Source organism: Symphodus melops (genome assembly GCF_947650265.1).
Source record: "Symphodus melops genome assembly, chromosome: 18".
NCBI classification, from domain to species: Eukaryota; Metazoa; Chordata; class Actinopteri; order Labriformes; family Labridae; genus Symphodus; species Symphodus melops.
Window position 1 is genome coordinate 18,494,164 of NC_136708.1, and position 23,384 is coordinate 18,517,547.

At 40.4% G+C, this 23,384-nt stretch overlaps 4 protein-coding genes across 5 annotated transcripts in view; 3 read left to right on the forward strand and 1 right to left on the reverse strand.

Annotated features, from left to right (window-relative positions):
• cratb (carnitine O-acetyltransferase b) overlaps window positions 1–1,320 on the forward strand; it is a 184,389-nt gene extending 183,069 nt beyond the window's left edge. The window contains exons 14-17 of one of the 2 annotated variants that reach the window (XM_079367928.1): window positions 2–64; window positions 158–295; window positions 467–679; window positions 781–1,320. In XM_079367928.1, the coding sequence (XP_079224054.1) occupies window positions 2–64; window positions 158–295; window positions 467–670 (405 nt within the window). In that variant the 3' untranslated portion in view covers window positions 671–679; window positions 781–1,320. Of the gene's footprint in view, window position 1; window positions 65–157; window positions 296–466 lie in introns of both variants that reach the window. The other variant, XM_079367927.1, reaches the window with a different exon arrangement.
• Window positions 1,321–1,896: 576 nt separating this feature from the next.
• ppt2b (palmitoyl-protein thioesterase 2b) lies at window positions 1,897–10,115 on the forward strand. Its single transcript, XM_079368400.1, has 8 exons — window positions 1,897–2,423; window positions 3,416–3,569; window positions 4,581–4,676; window positions 5,481–5,588; window positions 5,775–5,858; window positions 6,523–6,611; window positions 7,146–7,196; window positions 7,759–10,115. Exons 1-8 carry the CDS (start codon window positions 2,235–2,237, stop codon window positions 7,900–7,902), a joined length of 915 nt encoding a protein of 304 aa, XP_079224526.1. The 5' UTR covers window positions 1,897–2,234; the 3' UTR covers window positions 7,903–10,115.
• A 2,263-nt stretch (window positions 10,116–12,378) lies between these two features.
• On the forward strand, window positions 12,379–15,103 carry rps5 (ribosomal protein S5). Its single transcript, XM_079368262.1, has 6 exons — window positions 12,379–12,488; window positions 13,315–13,418; window positions 13,674–13,883; window positions 14,271–14,399; window positions 14,721–14,819; window positions 14,991–15,103. Coding segments are annotated over exons 1-6 (612 nt in total). The 5' UTR covers window positions 12,379–12,487; the 3' UTR covers window positions 15,060–15,103.
• A 628-nt stretch (window positions 15,104–15,731) lies between these two features.
• Window positions 15,732–22,415, reverse strand: ddah2 (DDAH family member 2, ADMA-independent). Its single transcript, XM_079368261.1, has 6 exons — window positions 22,278–22,415; window positions 20,978–21,511; window positions 20,050–20,238; window positions 18,875–18,994; window positions 17,617–17,760; window positions 15,732–16,619 (listed from the first exon to the last, which is right to left on the reverse strand). Exons 2-6 carry the CDS (start codon window positions 21,278–21,280, stop codon window positions 16,500–16,502), a joined length of 876 nt encoding a protein of 291 aa, XP_079224387.1. The 5' UTR covers window positions 21,281–21,511; window positions 22,278–22,415; the 3' UTR covers window positions 15,732–16,499.
• Between the last annotated feature and the right edge of the window lie 969 nt (window positions 22,416–23,384).

Genomic DNA, 23,384 nt, shown 5'->3' on the forward strand with positions numbered 1-23,384 from the left:
GCGGGAAGCTAAGGTTCAACTGTTCAGAGAAGCTGCTGATGCATATTCAGCTCTGACTGATCAGGTGAATAACAGGCTCTTTCTCCAATCAGCCTTTGTCAATGTGATATTTATTGTTTTTCACTTTTTCCTTTTTTTCCTCCCTTGCTCTGTTTAGGCTCTTAAAGGCCTCGGCATCGAGAGCCACCTGTTGGGGCTGAAGCTGCAGGCCATCGAGGAAGGGCGGAGCATTCCCAAAATCTTCATGGACACAGCGTACGGCCTGGCGACGCACTGGAAACTCCGAACAGGGCAGGTGTGTTTCCCTGTGAGGACGTCTCAGTCTCATTTTACTGTAGAATGAGACAAAGTAGATGCTTTTGAGATTTATCATTACAAAAAGAAAGTCGACTCCTTTAGTATATTTCTTCTGGTCTAATGGATTTGTTTAGATTCCTTCATGTTTTTCTCTCTTCTGCTCCTTCAGGTGCCTGCCAACACAGACAGTGTGATGTGTTTCGGGCCCCTCGTTCCTGACGGCTACGCCATTTGCTACAACCCACAGGCCGACCACGTCCACTTCTCCATCACCGCCTTCAACTGCTGCGAGGAGACGAATGCAGAGACGTTAGCCGTCAGCCTGAGGGACACCTTGTGTGAGCTGCAGGAGCTGCTGCAGCCGACTGTGTAGAGCTACGGGGTGAACCCACATGTCTACACCTGGAAAACATTTTTATTTTCTTGAAACCATATTTTTTTGAAGCCTATAGCAAGATTGTTTTTCATATGGGTGTTTTTCAGGAACACCACAGAAGGCTTTACGTAAGCAGTGGAATCTGAGACGGTGCTGAAGACAAAAAACAATGACTCTGAGGGGCCTTTGCTGTACTTTTTTTTTTTTTTACAGCTTTTGCTAAAGCAATGAATCTCTTTTCTTGTCTAGATAAAGCTAATCAAGCAAGCTGCTTATAGTTACATTTGATGCACTAAGAGTCATTTAATGCCGATATATCTCTGAGTGAATAGTAAAAGCCAAGCTGACACTCCAGCATTAATTGAAATAAACCAAAAACAGCTCTGTTTGACCTGACTGCACTCCTTCTACAGGCCTTGAGATGACCAGCAGCCTCTTCAGAGAAGAAATATATTTGTTTGTGTTTTGCATTGCCATCTATGTTGATAAGTGTGTTTTGAAATGGACCAAAAGCCAGACAGCTGACTATACAAAGGTGGCAGTGCTTGTGTGTATTTCCTGTATTATGAGATGAATGTAACAAAGTGTTGGCCCTCACACTCTGCTCCAACCTGCAAAATTGTTAATAAAGCCTGCTAACAAACGAGTCCTCGCTTTAAAGTGTTGTGTGTGTGTGTGTGTGAGTGAGAAGGAGGGAGAGAAAATCACATTAGATCCTCAAGCAGTCTTCTTGTAGTCGCTTGAGCTCAGTGGAAACTCAGGGGCGACCGTCAGAGAACTCATTAAAGTAATTCAAATCAAAAGTTAGCTTTTTCCCCTGGCCTTTGAAACAAACTCAATTTATTTAGCCTAGGTGTGTATCAGTATGTAGGCGTATGTGTGTGTATTTCTATATGGGCTTTCTATTATTGTTTTCCTTTATTTAAAATGTCTGTCTTGTTTTTTATGCATTGCCGGTAAAGCACTTTGGTCAGCTGAAGCTCTTTTCAATGTGTTATACAAATTGACTTCAGGAACCTATATACAAAGCTTTTACATTAAGGTGACCAATGAAGAAAGATGAAATACAGACAACTTAGATATGTTAGTTTTGCATTAATTGCACAATAAACCACGTGGATACTTAAGCTGCTCATTTACAAAAATAAAGTACAGTGGACTTTTTTTGTGTATCCCTGTTACCTATTGGAAATAACAATACAGGAAATGACGTCAGCAGCGGTCAATCTCATTTAATTTAAAACCGGAACAAACAAAAGAAACCAAAGCAAACCCGGAGCAGCTGTTTGGTGTTGTTGTTGTGAGATAAAGCAAGCAGCGTCCTCTCACACACACGGGGGAACATTGTGTGCTAAACGGGATTATTCTCACCGACAGGCGGACTCCTCTTTTCTTCCGCCTGGAAAAAAAGAAATGAGATGAGGATGAGAGCGCAGCATTAGCTCAAAACACACCAGGACTTTATGTTCTTTTATTTATTTTTCTCAAGTTGCCTTTTTTATGAAGCTTAATTCTTTGAGGTTTTTATTTACTGTTTTGAATATATTTTATTTGAGTTATAATGAAGGGCTCGCTTTCTGCTCTGAAGAGGAGACGAAGCGGGGCCAGCAGCGGGGCGGCCGGGCTCTTGTACCCGCTGCTCGGCGCGTGTCTCTGGGCTGCAGTGGTCGGGTACAAGCCGGTGATCATCGTGCACGGTTTGTTCGACGGCTCGGGGAATTTTAAAAACTTACTGCGCTTCATAAACGAGGTGAGTGGCTTAACAATACAAAGCAATTGTTCAGTTGTGTCAGAGTGTGTGTTTTTTGTTTTTGTCGAGAGCAGGCTGTGTATATATATATATCATGGTTGTTACATAGGTGATTTTACATAGCACAGGCCTGCAGCTTGTGTAAGCACATGTCATCTGCAGAAACATGGACCTGCATTGTGCAACATTAGTCAGCATAACTCAGGAAGTGTATGACCTAATGCATGAGACAGACGGATGCCTTTTAGTCTAAACAACACCATATACTAAAATGACTACTTGCTCTAAAGTAAGTCAACATACAGTTTATAAAAGTATAATATTGTTCACCTGTAGATCATGCATATATTGTTTATCAAGTAGACACACGATTTAGTTTTTGCTCATAGCATGCATGAGAGTTAGTTTGAATACAACAACTTTTATTTGTACAGTTTCTAAAACTTTCTATTATGGTGAAGACACTTATGATGCTCAGTGAAATGTGCCCTATTCACCAATCCCCCCCTTTCACACACACCTATAAGAAACAAACACTCACATTGTGTTGCTAAGTTCAGGAACTCAAGATGTGGTGATGTTGCAAAGGGGGAGTTTTTCCATTTTTTTTTGGGGGGGGGGGGTTTACACTATTGAACCAAGTTCCTCAATTCAGCTCTGTTTTACTAGAAAGCCGAATACTGAAACCACACTGCAGGTGCTCATGATAGGACAGAAGATAGAAAGCGGAACATCCGACCTCGCTCTCTCTGCTTCGTTGGTTCTGCTGCTCTGAAGCAAACAGCTTAAAGAATCATCAATATTTTACACATATGCTGATCAATAAGGAGCTAAACGCCCTTAATGACCTTTGATAACACTGAAGGTTTGTCCTTGGTTCTTCATGCTGAGGCCTGTTTCAGGCTTCATTCAGCCATTTCAGGAAACACTCTCTCTTTCTCTCTCTCTCTCTCCGTACAGCCTGTTGACGAAGTGATCTTCTTCATTTACAGTCTCATCCTGGAACAAACGTGACCGTCATCGACTTGTTCGATAGGAGCGCCAGCCTGGAGCCCATGTGGAAACAGGTGGAGGGCTTCAAGGCAGCTATTTACCCAATAATGCAAAACGCAGAAGACGGGGTCCACTTTATCTGCTACTCACAAGGTCTGTGAGACATCAGTGTGGTATTTGTTCATGATGATAAAACCGTGTCAGACTGTGTCATTCGTTACAGAGCCATTCTTTCAATAATTGACCTCCGAGTGGCACAGCGTTCTGTCAACTGTCAATATTTGACCTCTCAATTTAAAGATGGGGATTTACATGACTCACAGTTTGTGGTTTTATTGGCTGGATGGACTTTTTTTTATGATCTCTGGGATCTAGTTCTCATTTAAGAGCTGGAAAATCCCAGTGAGCAGCAGCTTGTTCTTTAGACTGCTCAGAAAACAGCATGACGTTTTCCTTCCCACACGTACATGTGATGACCCTACAGCGTTAGTACTTCTCAAATGAATTACTTGTTTAAACATGTTTATGAAGATTTAAGGTCACGCTTTACTGAACACGCTTCTGTTTTAATCAATTATTAACCATGAAAGCTTTTAGGTTTTTAGGGAGAATAGTAACATTTCCTGTTATCTAATGTGACAAAATATTGCTTTTCTTAACCACTTCAACACGTTGTTTTTTGTCACTTAGACAAAAAACGACAGTTAAAGAGGTCACTGTCAGAGAAATTCGATCACCACAGACACTATTCAGCACTCAGTTCAGTTCAGACCTTTATTGTACCTGGAAGGGAAATTTCATTTACAGAAGTGGACAAAAAAAAACACAAACGTTGGGTCTCTTTTTAACCTGTACACTCAGATTTTATGGGGTAAAAAAAGCTAAAATAAAGGGTATTTAAAGTTGTGTTAGTTGTAGCTGAATATCATCTTCCAGCAGGTTAGAAAGGAAACGTAAGCAGCTTGAAGTTGCATCTTCCTGTTTAAATATTAAGGTTTCAAGATTCCAAAGAGCAGCATTCACACAGACAGTAAATCTCTGTGTGTGTTTTTTATCATTGCTAAAAGTCTAACACAGAGAAAGTCATAACGGGTGTTAATGCTGGGAACTTAAGGTGGAGTAAGTTGGTCCAAAGACTGATCAAGTTCGTTGATGTTTTCACAGGTGGGCTGGTTTGCAGAGGAATCGTCTCCACGCTGTCGGATCACAACGTCCAGTCTTTCATCTCTCTGTCCTCGCCTCAGGCCGGACAGTATGGAGGTGGGTTCAACTTCAAACTGAACACATGATCATGTTTAAAGCACCTAGGATCTTTATTTTTTACACACAATGAAATGTGGCTAAAGCACCAGAGGAAGCTGCTTATTTCCGTTTGATATTATATCTTGTGTTTGATGAAAGTCAAATAAATCCTTTTAAATCTCACTTTGAAGCGTCACATTAAATGTAAGTGTACATTTTATTGAGCTTCAGGTCAACATGGTCCACAAACATCACTGACATGTGTTACTGTGTCATATCGGTGTAGTTAGAATCCACTGAGGAGCTAACTCTTTGGTTGATATCTGTGTAACAGTTCACAAGTGTCACAGTGGGATGTTATCGGAGTAGAGCTGAAACGGTAAGTCAACTGATCGATTAGCTAATAGAGAGCAAATGATTTGCCTATTTTATTTTTTTAAATCAATCAATCTTTTCAGTCATTTACTCAACAGAAATGAACCCAGAGTGGCTGTGTGTAGCTTCTAATATGAAGACATCAAGGTGTTGGTGTGCCGGTTTAGCAAAGGAAGCAAATTGAAGACGTCCATCAGGGAAATCTGAGAAATTAACGAAGCATCTTCCTCATTTCTGAAAACATTGTATTGATTTATCATGGAAATAATCTGTAGTAGAAATAATCATTAGTCACCGGCCTGGATTTAAGAATGTCTTTCATTACAGTACTTTTATTACATTATTAGTCATAATTAAACTAATATTGACTGTATTTCAAGTGCAGATTGCTTCTTCTTCTTTTCTTTTCTTCTGACCTCATGTGTGCTTTCGTGTGTTTTCTCCCAGACACGGACTACTTGAGGTACCTCTTCCCTCAGTTTGTGAAGTCCAACCTCTTCCACCTCTGCTACACCGCCATAGGCCAGAGGATTTCCATCTGCAACTACTGGAATGGTGAGACTCCCAGAATAACTTTGTCACACAGCTGGCACATGGAAGGTGTTAAAGTCTGCAGCCTGTCGAAGTTCATTGACTGATACCCATGCATCTACTTTGAGACAAGAGTGGTGATGCCTGTTTAAGGAGATGTTCAAATAGTGTTTGACACGCTGTTTTTTTCTTCTTCTGCTCTCTCTGCAGACCCTCACCACAGAGACATGTACGTGAACAGCAGTGATTATTTGGCTCTGCTCAACAGTGAGAGAACCAACCCAAACTCAACAGGTCAGCACAATCCTTGTGTTTCAAACGTCAGGCCAATTAGTGACAGAGCGTTGTTGTGGTTCCTGGCTAACACTAAATAAAATGTGTTTATGTTGCTTTAGGTGTAAAATAAAATGTCATTGTTGCTTACAATTAGGATGGATATATATATATATATATTTATTATTATTATTATTTTTCAAACCTCAGTGGGCTCTGTCCATGTGACGGGGCCCCAGGAAGCTTTTCCCTTTATCCCCCTTTAAAGGCAGCTTTGGGAAGAAAACCAGATTTGAAAAAAGTTTAAAAATAAGATGATATGAAGAAAGACGTTGGGTCACTTTAAATGTGTATATACGAGCTTTTACATTAAACAAAGTTCTTTTAAGCTTCAGGTTCAAAATAAATGGCATGTTAAGGGGGAAAGCCACTAGGCCATCTTTATGCACACTCGCTTTCAGAGACGAGGCTTCACTTGAAATTCCTTGAAATAATCAGTCAGGAATTGTGTCTTTAAAAAAAAAAAACAAGAAAATATGCTGACCAGTTTCTTCAGGGTGTGACAAGGTGGTGTCGACTAAATGATGGCACTTGGTGCTGGATTGCAAAAGATTGCACAGGTGTGGTGAATGAATCGGTCACTGACTTCACACGATGTTCAGTTTTGTTTCCGTCTCATTTTCAGAGTGGAAGAAAAACTTCCTCAAAGTAAAGAAGCTGGTGTTGATCGGAGGACCGGATGATGGAGTCATCACTCCGTGGCAGTCGAGGCGAGTTCATCATCTGCCTTCTGTCTTTTGATCTGACAGCAAGCTTGGTTACTTTTAGAGATTTTGGCAGAAGAAAATCTGCAGAATCTTTTATTTATATTATTTCTGCTGCTTGTTATGTCCAGGACACTCTTGAAAAAGAGATTTTTAATCTCAATGAGTTTCTCTTCCTGGTTAAATGAAATAAATAAAATAGACGGTGAGGTGGATAAAATGAGAATTTAAGTACTTTTAAATGTTTCTACCATCATAGGAATCAGAATAAATGTCATGCATGTTGGTTTTGCACTCTTGATGTTTCCTTGATGCAGTTAAGGGTCTGAGGTTAAGGAGTGCAACCTTGTTTGTTTTAATTTTAAATGGATGCTTTCAAAAGGTTTTTGTTCTAAAGTCATGGAAACTATTTTTGTGCTATGGACGCACATGACTTGGCATTTGGCAGATTTTCTTATTTCGTCAGTGGATGATCAGATGACTTTTTTGTGATGCTCTCACGTTTAACCCTTTTTTTTATTTTCCTCTTGTGATTTTTAGTCAGTTTGGATTTTATGACGACAACGAGACTGTTGTTGAGATGCAGGATCAAGACGTGAGTGAAGATCACACACACACACACACACTATACGATACTATACTCTCTGTAATCGTTAGAAATGCTTCAATATCATTCTCTGATCTTTTCTTTTCTGTCGTCCTTTGTGACATTGACATTTGGACAAGCACAGAACTTCCTTACACTTATTGTAAACTAGAAACTTTATCATCAGTCTCAGTATGGTGGCAGCTAAGATTGAGAAACGATGCCGCACAGTGAGCCTGTGACTCGTTTGCATTTTTATAAAATTCAAAGTCCAGATATGTTTCTTGATTTATTAAACAAAAAAAGTAAGAAAATAATTCCAAACAATAGTCCAAAAGATTATGATAATTACAATGATGATGATGAGGATAGCGATGACGGTCAACAGAAACTATTTCAAACCCACTCACCCTCTTTGTCTAGCCTCCCACAACTCCAATACACAAGTCAAAATAAGGTCAACCACATCATCACCCCTCGGTGTATTGCCTTGAGATAACCAGGCAGAAAATGAGCAGAGGTAAATCATCCTAAGATAAATAAACCAACGTGTTTTTGTGTTTTATTTCAGGTATATCTAAAGGATATTTTCGGTCTGAAGACGTTGGGGGCTCGTGGAGATCTGATCGTCTGTACTGTTCCTGGAGTCCAACATGTGTTTTGGCACTCGAATGAGACCGTGTTTCACGCCTGCATGGAGAAGTGGCTGGAGTAAAACTCTTCTACAGCACACTGATACACATGTTGGAGTTTTATACACTCATCCTTTCCACCATTTCTAAAACTCTGCCTTTACGACCGCTCTAAAGCAAACACACGACCATCTGTGAGGATGCTCTTTCAGGTTTGTGTTTCTGTTGATAGATTACATTTTAAAAGCTCATTGTGGGGGAAAAACAAGGGGAGAGTTTAATGTTCAAGCTTTTTAACTTGTTAAATGTTTGATGAGAAGACTGACAACACTCTCCTCCTGTCTGTCAGTTTTACAGTAGTTACAGCTAGCAGACAGTTAGCTTAGCATAAAGAGTGGAGGAATTAGCTGGTCTGTCTTTGTCCAAGATTTTGCTAAACACACAGACACCAGCACCTTTAAAGCTCATAAACTAGTAAAGTGATAACATGTGGTTTAAAGAGAAAGGTGTGCAGGACTTGGCCAGAGTTCCTCTCTGAATAACTGTACAGATTAAACAGTTATGATATACTTTATCTACTGAGCTTTAGGTTTTCTCAGAGGTAGCCTAGTTTGTAATTCAAAGTGTATTCATTTTGTATTTTATACTGTTGCACATCACTGTGTGTGCTGCTGAAGATTTATTTCCACAGGAAATGCGCTCAAAGCACAAACTTTCAGCAACACGAGAAAAGGCTTCCATTTATATTTAAAAAAAAAAACGGATTATTTTAGCAAAACCAGAAAGCATGAAATCAGACGCATATGAGCATCCTGCAATCTGTTCATGAAGCAAAGGGAACGATCATAGACGAGTAGATGAACTGATGTAGCCAAAGTGGAGGGGCTTAAACTAGAATTTTTTTTTTTTGGTGGGGGGCTTGTTTTGTCCTGTCTGACAGCTGAAGAGAGAAGGGAAATGTTGGGAAGAGAGAGTAAGGAATGTCATGCAGATAAGGGCCAAAGTCAGGTCCGAACCCACGGCCGCTGAGACGAGGACTAAAGCCTCTGCACTTGGGGCATGAAGCCGAACCACTAGGCTCTCAGCGCTTCTCGACTCTAGACTTTTAGTCCAAAGTATAAGTTGGTTTCATTCATTCAACTCTATTTTTGTAACATAGCCTGTCATGGGTGAAGAGTCTCTGCTTGTGACTGCTCTTGGCATGCCCCTTTAACGTGTATGAGAATGTTAGTTTATTAGGTTAGAAATACGAAACGTGCATATTTACAGCCAATATCTACGTGTGTCTGTGTGTGTTTGGACACGTGTACCTCAAAACATCACACACAAACCCAGTGCCTGAGCGACGTTCTGTCATCCTCTCTACATGTACAGACTCACTGCCCTGCTCGTCGGATGAACCAGTAATTTATATCTTCTTAATCCTTCTCTTTTAAACCGGAGAATCGTGTTCTCCTTGTGTTTGTTTCTTCTTCTTCTTTGTTTTAAATAGTGTACATATGATCACAAATATTGTGTGTCTAATATCATTATCATGCAGTGCTTTGGAGCTTTTGTAGATTAAGCCTTAAATTTTCCCTACATGCCTCAGTGTTTCATGTTTCATGTTTCATACCGAAGTGCTAAAACACGCTGCCTTTAGGGACGGTGCTATGAAGAAATGGAGATTAGTGTGGAGAGATCAGAGAGTGGCAGTGCTATATTAGTGTTTACTTGTCCACCTGACTATTGTACATGGCCGTCTTTACCTCCCATCGCATTTAGATATCTCAGGCGTCATAGCAACCTTCTTGTCTGTCCGTCTTTATCAGTAAAGGGAAAGGTTTGTTTTTTTAATTGATGTTTTGCAATTTATTGGCTATTTATGGATGCCTGTTGTACTTTGATGTTTCTTCAAATATTAAGTATTGACTTTTAAATTGTGTGGTTAAACAAGAAGTGAATTACTATTATAGAGGGAAAAAGTACAGATTGGACGCTGTTTACCCAGATGAAAAGAAGTGAAAGGTGAAGGTGGGATGATTTAAATGGTTTTTAAAGTTGTGAAAATGTCAGTATTATTTGAATGTTTTTGCATCCTTTGATATTTGCTCGCTGAAATCCGTTAGATAAAATGCAGGTTTAGTAAGGGAAGTTCTCTCTGTTTTGTTTTCTTGCTTCAAAAACAGTAAATGTGGACATGGAGAATTTTTAACTAACCAGAAACTTCTATTTTGTCAATCTTCTTCAATTTCTACAGTACTTGGACTACAAATGAAATTAAACCGATCCCTCAATAAAAGATGGTTTAAACATCTCTGTGTATCAGAATTATTTGGTTTTCAATGTGTATTGAAGTTCAGCCAGTTTGGAGAACACTTGAGAAGAAACAGCCACACAGGAAGAAGAATGAGTAAACATCCTGACTCCCTTATTAGCAAAAATTCAGAAAGTCAATTGAACTCTACATGGTTTAATAAAACGTGTAGATGAATTTGTGTTATATTTTTGCAATCAAACGTTTTGTATTGTTTATTTGAATACATTTTAGTGAAGTAGAATGTCAAAACATTTTCATGTTTGTTTAAAATTGGTAAAAGGTCAGATTAATATCAAATGTTAGTTCAGATATTTTTTTACACAAAAAAACCCCCAAAATTAATATTTCTGGATCTAACAAATTTGCATGAATATGTGGTGCATACGTGTCTTTGGGTATTTAGAAAAGTGCGATATAAAATGAATTTATTATAATTATCACATCTGTTAAATAGTCACATTTTCTAAATCCCTCCTCTAACCACAGGATGGGTTAACCCTTTAAAGCCTATAATAATCACAGTCCGCCTGGTCTATTCTCTCTTTATGCATCAATAAATCGCTCAAGAAATGTGTTGTATGTGAAATCGTTTGCAACTTTTTTCAGGATAATTTCAACTTTCAAAAAAATTAAAGATATTGTCATTTTTATATGTTATAGATGCTTAAACAAAAATAAAAAACGGATTGGAATTTTCTGCATGTTTTCAATTTATAAACACTTCAATTAAACAAGTCCAAAGATTTTGAGATTAAAAAACAGCTATTTGAACTATAATACAACAACACAAGCAGTTTTGTTTGCCCATTTCATTGAACTGCTACTGCTTGCTAATGTACTTTGAAATTGCTTGAAGCAGTTTCTTTCTAGTTGGAGGCAGAGCCCAACTCCACACTCTTCACACATCCAAGGCGTACTTCTTTTGCACACTGTGCACTGCTTCCTCCCCTGGCTAGCTCTCTGTCTTTTATCTATGACATGTGCTTGGTTGGTGGGGACAGCAAAATGGCCTCGAGTGTTGGACTTAGGTGGCAAAGCAAGTGGCACACCGAGCAGTTTTGCACACAGCTGCTCCTGAAAATCCTGCCATGTCAGAGGCATCTGCTGCAGTGTCACGCTGAGCTCCCTCTGTATGATGTAGCTGTTGGCAACAGCAATGTCCAACATGTGTTGGAAGACAGTCAGGTGCCATCTTCTTGTTTTCCTGTGGACAGAGTTGGTGCCCAACATCTGATCAGAGGTGCCAACCGGGGTCTTCCTCAGTCTTCCAGGCATTGCTAGCAGCATCAGGACCACCACTGCTTTGGCTGCTACGTCGGCCACTGCCACAAAACTAACTTCGTCCCCACCCTCTGCTCGTTGACAGTCCTTCATCAGAAGAATCTCTAAAGATGTAGACAGAAAATATTATGAATAATAAATTTAAATAATGAATAAACAATAGTAAATTCCTATTATATGTGTATGTGTATTACATCTAAATATATAAATACATATAGGCTATAAATGTAACATCAGTATGTTAGATACGTTTTTGCCAAAACATAATTATTTTTTTTTCTGACAGTAAAGCAATAAATAAGCAATAATATAAATGTTAAAAAAAATGATAGAAAGATGATGAGAAAAATTTTTTAATAGGGATTACAAATTAGTGTAATAAATCTGGGAATAAGTATCTAGTGTATAAGAACGGTTTACTTACTGTGTTTGGGATGGTGACACACCCCCCTGTCTCCTTCTGCATCTCCAATCCATCTTCTTCCTCCACAAATCTATCAGGAGCTCTCCTCTTCCTTGTTGAACGCCTTGACTTTGCTATTTCTGATTCTCTACTAGGCAGAAGCTTCTATGTAAAACATTGGCAATCAACACTAAAAACTTCGAAAAAAACTAGCCCCATGCTACTATTTACAACAATTCAAACACTATTTACCATCTAAAACACCGCTAAAATACCGCTACAACTCTGCTCTCTCCGCCGATCGTCTTGTCTCCCTGCCACTAAAGTCAACATAGCGCGCAAACCGTATAGTGTAAAGTGCCGTATATCAGTGCAAAACTGAGATTCTAAACTTTCAGAATACGATGGAATACGTCGATTGCGTAAATTACGGTAATTCAGAGAACGCAGGCTATTTTATTTTAACATTTGTAAACAAATGTTTGTAAACAAATGTTAAAACAAAATATTGTTATTAAAAAAAAAAAACATTGACTATTTTTAAGCAAAAGCTTAAAAAGAACTACATTTCCAAGCATGCCTTGAGCACCGGAAGTAACCAACCAGCTCACCGGATATCTGCACGCGGCGCCCCGTGAAGGCCCTTTTCCGTCTCAGAGAAGTGTGGTACAGGACGGCAGACACAAGTGAGTGAAAAATTCACATTTTTCCTGACTCAAAGGTTCTAAAAAATATAATTTTCGGATATTTCGAGAACATTTTGACCCCTGCTACCCGGGAAGTATCACAAAAAAATGACATTTTTTCTCGAAATGAATGTTTTTTGCCCTTACGGCACAACAGCGCTGGTCGTTAGCATGCGGCTAGCTTACTAGCACATGTGGAGGCGGCATGTTGATGAACCACATCAATAAAATACTTAGATTCAGATCTATTTTAAGATGAGATTAATCAGATAAATTCTACGTTTTGTGCTTTATAAAAATCATCATCTGTGTACTGTTCCAGATATGTAGTTCTTTGTAAGACCAGTGATTAGCTCGTAAGTTGACGACGCTGAAGCTAGTTTAACATTGGAGAGACAGGCTTCAACTCAGGCCCTGTTCCGACAGTCTGCTAGTGTGTTTTCTCTAATTTACTATAGCCATATTATCTTTCACTTACCCGTGTAAAGATGCAATTAAACATACAAGTACTGCGGTCCCGTGTGTACAGATTGTAAATGCAATTAATAGAGCAATATCCAGCTGTCTGCTTAATACTGTATAAAACAACGAAGCTGGTAAATCAACATCAATGTAGATGTTCTTTTCTTGTCTTATTGTTTTTATGTGATCAAAGTTCATTTAATAGAACAAATGGCATTGTATTTGTTGCCTCCTTTGCACATTGTCAGAATGTGTGAATCTTTAGACACTTAACTGTCTGCTTATTTAATCAAAATGTTGAAGTGTAGACAATTGTGTCATGCCATTCTTAAACACACTAAATCTTCTTGCCTTCTCTCCTCAGTGACTGAGTGGGAGACTGCCCCCGCAGTGGCTGAGACCCCGGAGATCAAGCTCTTCGGAAAGTGGAGCACAGATGATGTCCAGATCAATGACATCTCCCTGCAGGTGTGCAGAAAGTGCCTTGTGAAACTATTTTGAAGTTTAATTTGAGTTTGTAAGCGAGGCTAGAGTCACGCCTAGACACTGACCCGTTGTCCTGGTGTGCTTGAGTGCTCGCAGAGGAAAACGTCTTTGCTTATTCGTTGGCTGTAGTCTCTTGTGACCCAGTCAATCACAAACTCAGACACAATCATAAAACGTGTTGTACCTCAAGTTCTGCTGGTGTAAATGTGTTCTTTAACCCCTCTATGTACATTTCAGGATTATATCGCTGTTAAAGAGAAGTACGCCAAGTACCTGCCACACTCTGGAGGCCGTTATGCCGCCAAGCGTTTCCGTAAGGCCCAGTGCCCCATCGTGGAGCGTCTCACCAACTCCATGATGATGCACGGCCGCAACAACGGCAAGAAGCTGATGACCGTGCGTATTGTGAAGCACGCCTTTGAGATCATCCATCTGCTGACTGGAGAGGTACGTGTTGCTGATAAAACCCACACAGCACTTTTATTGTAATATGCATGATTAAGACCACAGGTCAACATTTGGATTTGATGGGCAGCAATGTGATTCAGAAATGAACGAGTTGTGACCCTGCAATAGTATTCATTAAACTGGTACAAACATTATCTAGAGTATATTTCACCTTTGGGGAGTGCTTAGAAAAACAGAACTCTGTAAGGCACATACTGGAGTTACTGGGAATCTATAACCAGTTTCTCTTAGGTCTTTATGTAGAGCAAATGGCTCAGTAGCTAGGTTTTATATTACACGAAGACTCAGCATATGAGGCAGTCTGACGCGTGCAGTTAATCTAAAACTGCTTAATGCACTTCTCAATATTTAAAATTGTGTCCCCAGAACCCCCTCCAGGTCTTGGTGAACGCCATCATCAACAGTGGACCACGTGAGGACTCCACCCGTATCGGTCGTGCCGGTACAGTCAGGAGGCAGGCTGTGGACGTGTCCCCCCTCCGCAGAGTCAACCAGGTAACCACACTGCAGCCTGCTTTCTCCTTCTGGATCTAACCTTTTCTTTTCCCAAAAAGGTGCATGATCTTCTTTAGCTGAAATATTTGTGTTTGAAATGTTACCCGAGGCTAGAGTCACGCCTGGACACTGACCCGTTGTCCTGGTGTGCTAGAGTGCTCGCAGAGGAAAAGGTCTTTGCTTATTCATTGGCTGTAGTCTCTTGTGACCCAGTCAATCACCAACTCAGACACACCGACTGTTGTAATACTGATGTTTATTAAACCAAAGATCTGTACACCCGACTCATCTACACGTGTCCTGCTCCGTCTCGTCTTTCAGGCCATCTGGCTGCTGTGCACAGGAGCAAGAGAAGCTGCTTTCAGAAACATTAAGACCATTGCAGAGTGTCTGGCTGATGAGCTGATCAATGCAGCCAAGGTAAGTTTATCCACGTAGGGCATCCCAAATGAAATTCTAAGTACATAATATAATTCATCTCATTGCACCATAATGACCTTGTTTCTGTTAACTCTTAAAGCATTACATGTAAAGTGTAACTCTGTTCCTTTTGTGTATATTGAGGTGTTCACCTGTTTTTCCTCATTTCAGGGTTCTTCTAACTCTTACGCCATCAAGAAGAAAGACGAGTTGGAGAGAGTTGCCAAGTCCAACCGTTAAACACATTTGCTTTCTAACAAAACGAATAAATTTGAAGAAATTTCTCTTGCTGTCTCTGGTGTCTTTTCTTTCCCTAACTGTTAACTAAACCCTTTCAGAGGTGGCCACTAACTCCTTTGAGCCGTCTCCATCATCCACAACACAATGAAAGTCTATTCCACACAAAGGTACATCAACCAATTATCAAGTTTAGCCTTGACAGGAGACTTGAGAGGCACCAATAACACTGAAATAACAGATCTGAGGTTTGAAGTGTATGACTTCCCTCCCTCAGTCTCTTGACCACAGCACTCTAAACGTGCATCTGTTTTAACTGTTAGCACATGCAGAACGGTGTGAATGTTACTGTTTTAACATTTAAAAATATCCCTCTCTCTTTGCAATTAAATACTTGATGGCAAGCCACTTGAGTTTCCTTTCACTGCAGTTGCTCTTGTGGTCACTGCTCTAAGCTCTTTCCTCTAAAGAGTCTGCTGCACACAGCAGTAACCAGGCCTACACTGTGACCTTTAGATTCTGCAGGGATTGAAAAAAGTTGGTGGGCTTTAAATGATGTAATTTTAGGTCATGAGCAAATTATCTGACCCAGCTGTTAAAGTGAACATTAGACAGATATCAATAACTGAACCATCTGTAAGTACCAAACTACACAAGAGACAGAGAGGAAACATCTTTGGTGAAGAGTTTTATTGTCATCGCTACATTTACTACAAATTTCTATCTAAGAAAGCTGAAAGATTTAAAATCGTACATTTCTGTTCTTAGCAGCTACATGAGACTGTAAGGGAGAGTCAGTAAACTGCAAAGTATAGAACGGGATAACCGCTGGTATCATAAACATGAGAAATGGATTATATATCTGAAGACATGAATTTTAGTGATAATAGGGTCACTCAAGTTCATGTCTTGTCGATGTCTGGGAGCTCCAGATAAATGTCATATTCTAGATAAATTATGGACGTGTGTAACAGGTTGTTAATACTTAGGCCTGTGTGATTACTTTGCATTCTGTGTTTTGTGTTAAGGCAGATCCTAGAAGTCTTCATGGACAAACGTCGTCCATCTGCCGAGTTTTGTTTTAAAACTTCTCTACTTCTGAGTTAATGTGATCAGCTCATTGGTTATCACAAGTTCGAACAGTGTGGAGCTACAGCTGAATTTAGTGGTTTCAAGGATAAGTAATGATTTACATTCTTGTGAAGAATTCAACACGATGCACTTTTTTTTGTCCAGCAGGGGGAGCAGCTGTGCTAAGGGTCAGCAGATGTTACATTTGGATCACGTTCACATACAGATGCTGTGTGGCAGTGTTATCCCCTTGGCAATAAATAGAAAAGAATTTGGAGTTGTTTAAATCCGTGATGGATGCCCCTCACCCCGTCTGCACACGTGCAGGTTAAAGCTGTGTAATGTGCCGAGAGGTACCGTGATGGCGTGTTTTTAGAAATAAGTGTGCTTTCTGTTAATGAGCAGGCAAAGTGAAGACAAAGAAGCTCCCAGTTTGGAGGCCTCGCTGCAGGCTGTAGGCAGGAGGGTGTAGTCCTGGAGCTTCTGGAAGGCCTGCAGAGACAACAGCAGAAACAACACACTCATCATCATCATCGTCATTATGGCCACAGACTGTCCTGGATCATGTCAGTGGAAGGAGTTAGAGGCAGAGAAGGAAACAAATGTTTTCACTGGCTGCTAATCCCAGCATCACAACTAGCATCACTTGAAGACAGATGAATCCGTAAGTATAGACTGTGTTGTTTTGAGATTATGTTTCAACTAAAAGATCAGATTAATCCCATTCTTTTCCACTCCTCAATATATTCATGAAAAAACACATGCACAATATCCATTACTGAGAGCAGAAGTGTAGAAAGAAGATGCATACAGTAATAAAGTTAGCTCAGGCGGATTATATTAAAAATAAGAGTTATGCTACATTTGCATACGTTGGGGCGTTTCAAGAGTACGGGCAGGCGATGGCCAAGAGGCGCAAAGGCTGCATCAGCTCCACCTCTTAGCCTGTTGATGGGTTAATCAAAGGTCGGGTTAGAGTCTACATTTCAAATATGGCCGTCTTTTGGCTTCAAAACGCCTCTTTAGACACCATTATGTGATGTAACTGACCCTACGTCACTGGTTTATACAGGATATGATTTCATTCTGGAGTTAACAGATTAAAGGCACAATGCATAGTGTTTTGTATCTGACTCAGACCAAAGACAGCGGAGGCGGACGGCTGTTCAACACGTGTCTGGTTCTGCTCAAACTTTCTGCTTATGTTAAGGACATTTTTCTTTGCAGCTGCTTCCCTGCTTAATGCTGCCAAGCACTGTGCTCATGGTGGATTAGTGTAGAGTCTGTGGTTTAGTACTCTTTGAGTAAGGAGTCTTGAGATAACATTTGTTATGAATTGGTGCTATATGTATAAAAGATTCCTCTTTGACCATCTTTAATCAAGCTGTCTCCCATGAGCTCTCCAACTTCAGAGTAACTGTCTCTCGCTCTCTCTCTCTCTGTTATTTTTTTTTCTTGCAATAAAAAGCAGAGGCTCAGCTGAACTCACTGGGACGCTGTCAGGACATTCCTCTGCAGGCCGGTGGAGCAGGAAGTCCCGACTAGACGGACCTCTGATGTAGACGCAGTTTGCTGCTGATTCCTCAGGAACAGTGAGGACTTCATAGTGGTGATCAGTCAGCTGTTCCATCATCTGGAGACAAATACACACACCCTGAATATTAGTGTGCACCACCCCGACTGCTCCTCACACACACACGCACGCATGCACGCACACAGACACGCTTATTGCAGCAGACCGCTCCCAGCATTACACACAGACTGAAATGCAACATTACTAACATTGTTAAAATGACCTCAGCAGATAGGAACATGATGTGTGCAGTTCATATCAGGACAGAGAGAAGGATAACAAAGACAGCAGCAGAGATAACAAGGCAAGTTTTCACTGTTTGAAGCTTTAAGGGTTTTAGTCTTGTGACTAATATTAAAGCTGTCTATACCTCATTTAACAGTGTCAATATATGAATACAGATGATGTCAGAAGAAGACCCTAAAACTTAATCCAGAATTCACACATTCTGTGTGTGTGTTTGGACTCATCCTTAATCCTTTGTTAAATGTGAGGCTAAAAATAACAACAATAATAATAGCACAGCTGCAGAACAACAGATGAAAATAAAATAAGGAAGTGTGTCATCAGTTTTGGGTTCAATGAACAGCTTCTGAGTTTGGCCAAAACCTTTAATTATGAGAAGTGTGAATATATTTGTGAAACAGCTCAGTGTCTAAAAAAAGGGACTTGATTCTTGGTTTTGTAATTTTCTAACCATTTCATTTATAGTGATTAAAATGATGGGCCTCTGGGATTTAGCAGCTCTCATAAAGGCTTGAGCCCCTCCTCACTGTTACGTAGGTGCTTTACAGTTTGGTGCAGAGAGGGAAATTTATGCTTATTTATGCTTGATGACATGTAGCCGCAAACATTTCATACGAAGGAAGTTATGTTCAGAGTGCAATCCCTCAACACACGCTGTATCAAAGCATCGCCTTCATTATGTCTGTGTGCGTTCAGATTGATTCCACAACAGTGTAATATTGGTGTCCCAGTCTGTGCGTTCACGTTGCATTTGGGCAGTGGAAGCATGACATGTAAAGAAACATAGGCACACACTCACACTTCACTTCTTCTGTGGGATCACTTTGTCCCCCCGTTTACTCACTTTTCCTTTGAGCGGTTTGGTGTAACATTTATATTTAAAATCCCCACATGCCTAAACAGACATTCACTTAGCAGACACACTTACCCTGAGTGTCTTCTTGGCCCCGTCACTGTTGTTGATGATGATCGTATCTGGACCCCCCATGGAGCAGATGTTCTTCAGTCGAGCTCCGCCACAAACGGGGACAGTGGACACAGCAAAGTCCTGAACAGATGGAGGCGTACATGTTTACTAATCACACACGACGGCTCCACCTCTCGATCAGCAGAAACCCCCTGAACAGTCTTTTCCATTGAGAATGTTTTCTTTTCGCAGCTCATGTAATAACTGCCGGTCTGATTTATTGTTGGGTCTCTGGTATTACAGCAAATGTGAAAGCGTTCATGTTTCGGGCATCAGCTCGATTTCCAAACATATTAATGTTACATAAATAATTAAAAGACAGAATCCACGCTCCAGTGAAGCTGTACTCTGGCACAGCGGTGCTTTGAGCTTAATGCTAATGTTAAAATGCTCTGAATCTGAACCATGCAAACTGCCCTCGTGCAAAATCTAATTTAGACTTATTTAGCATGCTCACACTAGTAATGATGTAGAAATCAATACGTTAGATATCCATTGGAATGTATTTTATGAACGGAGAATGGAAAGAAATGTAGCAATTCCATAACATGAGACGGACATTGTCTGGTCTCTCCCTTCTTCATCCCCCATCTCTGACCATATGACCCCTCCAGCTCACACTAATTCATACCACACACACACACACACACACACACACACACACACACTTCACACAAGTAGATGCAAGTGTGTGTTTGTTAAGAAAGCATGAGGGCGTAAAATGCACTTAAGAGAAGCGAGGGAAATCAATACTAATGGGTGGGTGGAGTGGAGTCAGAAGGGGGCCAGCGCTGTGTGGTCTTCATTGTTTGGCCAATAAAACAGCCTCATTCATCACTGTTTACACACTACAATTCCCCTAATGCAATACAGCAAAGTACAACCTGCTCACTTTGGCAGCTGTGTCGCTTGACTGACATGCATCTTGGCACTTTGACTGCTGCACCAGCTGAAATGTCTAAATATTGATTATTTCGTGGATCATTAGTGTAAGCTTTTATCTCAGACGACATGATGTCATAATCCATCAATGCAACAACAACGACAACAAGTTGTTGTGTTTTAGAGCATTCAAGATAAATAGAACAGACTTTGTGTAGAAGTAATTCACGTCACTTCAACTTCCTGTTTCTTACCTTGAAAGTGTCGGCGAGCACTTCGGCTCCTCTGCGGTTGGTGTGGGAGGAGAGGCCGACGAAGAACTCCCTCCCTGTGAAGAGGACATCACTGCCCTCCAGCGTCGCCCCTCCGGAGTCCCCATCAGCAGCCTCCATCTCCACCACAGTCAGATTGAGCTCTGACATCACTCTCCTCACCGCCTCCGCCTGGAGACACGAAGAGGAGAGAATAACCACAGGTGACTAAACATACACATGCTTAGGTCTCTTTATCAACCAGGAAAAATGTAAATACATGTCGTAACTCTCTGATTTCAAAGAGAAACTTTTGTTTCTGAAGGTTCCAAGATTCAGGATTTACTTACTTTATTTAATACATTTTCAACAGATAAATAAAAAAAAAGAATACATCTTTTCAGGTATTTGTTAACAAAGTAATTCTTCAAAGCAGATTGCTCTTCTGCATTAGGATTCTTTCTTTCCACTGAACTTAGTAGAAGAATATTTAAAGACCTGTTATGTGAAGCACATTATTTTTCCAGTATGAACATTTGCCCCTGTGATCAGTACCAAATTGCACAGTTCCTTTCATGGTTTGTTCTGGAAAAAATTTTCAGAAATGATTCACTCCTGAAATAGAGTGAAAGACACCTCTGATTGAAGTTAGCTCTGCTGCAAATAAAGTCATCACAATGCTGCAAACTCAAACCAGAGGTTAGATATTTAAAGAAACACACACTGGTTTTTGAGTCTAGTTTTAGAGTCTCCAACAGGACACTGAATGCACCAGCAACCGAAGGGAACTTTGACCCTGATACAATTATTAAAGTATAAATTACTGAAGTAATCTGTCGCTGATATGAACTGCCACCTGTGATGACTTCTGTAAACTAAATGCAGGGGTGAAGATGGCTTAACAAAGCTCTCTGTGTCTCCATGGTGTTACCTCACTGCGTCTCTGATGTTTGTAGGGCCTGGTGATGAGTGCCGTGTCTCCCTGGATGACTGCCACATCGTCAATCCTCCAGCTCTCCGGCAGCTCGGGGTCAGGGGGGATCTCAATCAGCTGCAGGCCCACTTTCTGCCTCAGAGCTCCCGTCAGGCACCCAAACTGTCGCTGCGCTTTGGCCAGGTCCACACATGTGTCTCCGTTCTCATGACCACCTCCCGGCTCTGCTTTCCCAAAGGTCTCCGGGATGCTTCGCACCACGGCGTGAGTGAAGCTGCCATACCGGCAAATGTTTGCCATTTTTTAGACACAGACTGCTAATGCCAGAATACAAGCTGGAGATGACAAATGATGTGTATGCAACTTGACAGCGGTCTAGTCTTGGGAGAAAAAAAAACAGCTGCTGAAATCTAAATGATTGAGTCTAGGAAAAAAGGGAAGAGCATCTTTATCCCGATCTCTCTGCTTCTTCGGTCATCCAGAAGTTACTCATCCATCTGCAGACATGAAGAAGAAGCAGGTAACTCCAGCCTAAGACAGAGAAGGGGACACATTAACAATGAACAAGGAGCAAACAAAACTTGGAACAAATCATATAATTGCAAATGCAACCAATGGTTAGTTTTTAAAAGGAAACTTTTCAACCACCTGAAAGTTCAAGGACGGCTCAACTTCAGTTAAAAGTGGACAAAAGTAGCATTGTTGAGGCAAGATTATAAAGAAACATTATTCAACTGCTCTGCAAGATGCTGCAAAGCCCCTTTCCATGTGTGGACAGTGGGTGAGATATGGGACAATTGGCCTTTTATCTTCCCTGTAACTCACAGGAGTCACCCACTGTGAGGCTGCAGAGAGAGACTTGATTCTCTTCCACACAGGATGTTTCTAAAATATGCTTCAGACAAAATGCAACAAGTGCTGAGCTTTGATCATCATTTTCTGATAATGCATTATATAATTAAGAGACTATCCTGCAGCTTAAGGCTGGCAGCCTGCAGCACAGTTAGAAGAGTTTTGCAAATATGATATCTATATTTTGTTAAACAGTTAGTTTAGTTCAACTTGAACAGTAAACAAAGCTTTTAGACTAAATAGGAGTTTATCCAGCTGCAATAAATAATATAAACATGAACAAAACATCCTGAGTGTGAGGCTACAAGAGTGCACCGCCCAGCAGTTCACTGCTCCTTCCCAAATACTTCTTCTGTGATGTTCAATATCTGTATAACTAACTATCCGCAAAGCTCTCCAAAGTTGGAAAGACAACAAATCAAAATATGCATTTGTTTTTACTAACCTCTTTTTTTTCCAGACTCGTAACTTCTTCTCAAAGCAGTGTTTCCCCCCTTCGGTTAATCTAATATCCCAAGCAGACCCAGTTCCCGTTATTCACTCGCTGGCTTTTTCCCCTCTGCTTCACTCCGCCGACAGACGACGCGACAAGCTGGAGAATGTTAATACACGTGTTTCCGGTTTAGACCTTCAAAGTAAGGCACTTGTTTTTTTTTAACTTACTTTTTTTTTTAATTCACTTCAGATCAGTGCACTGCACCTGGCATCATTTTAAAATGTTTTAATGCAGGTCGAACACTGTGTTGGACAAGCACCAAAACAAAGCAGTTGTTTAAAGTTTTAGAAGAGACGAGATTTAATTCGTTTTATTTTCTAAAGCCGTGTCGTGAGCATCCGGTTCTCTTCGTGACTTTGTTTAGGAGCTTGATAAAACTCGCCCACCCTTTCATCCCTGCACCCCCCCCATCCCCCACACGTCCTGTCCTGACTAGATGTTGAATTTACATATCATAGTAACCTACCTTAAACAATGACGTTTACCCAGCTCTAAGGAAGCAACAAGACATTTACTAGCGTTTCTTTTTGTGAAGGGTTTAATCAGGATAGCATCAGTAAGTTATTATTTTACTATAAGACATTAAACTGGCATCCTCTTTAGACTTAAATTCCTGCAGTCAAAAATCTGATTACATAGCCTAACTTTAGCTTTATTATTAGTTATCAAAGCTGATTATTAAATGTCAAATCCTAGTTATCAATGGCTGATGGAAAAAAAAAGAAATCTAAATATTTCTCATTCAGTATAAAAAAAGCTGGTTTGTGAATCTATGACCTGCAACATTAGGTCTGTGTCCATGACAAGTAAACATTATCAATGAACCTATAATGTGATTAGGGGGATGGTTCCTGCCGGTGTGAGGTCGTATAGACATAGTGTGACTTTATCATGTTTGACTACCAAATGACCAGGACATATTTAATCAATGTAGTTAACAGTTAGATTTTTTTTTTTTTTTAAACCCGACCCATGTTTTAGAAACGTAAACTTAAAAAACATACTTTTGTTTGAATCAGAGTTGATCCTTTTTTACCCAAAGTTCCAGTCCCTACT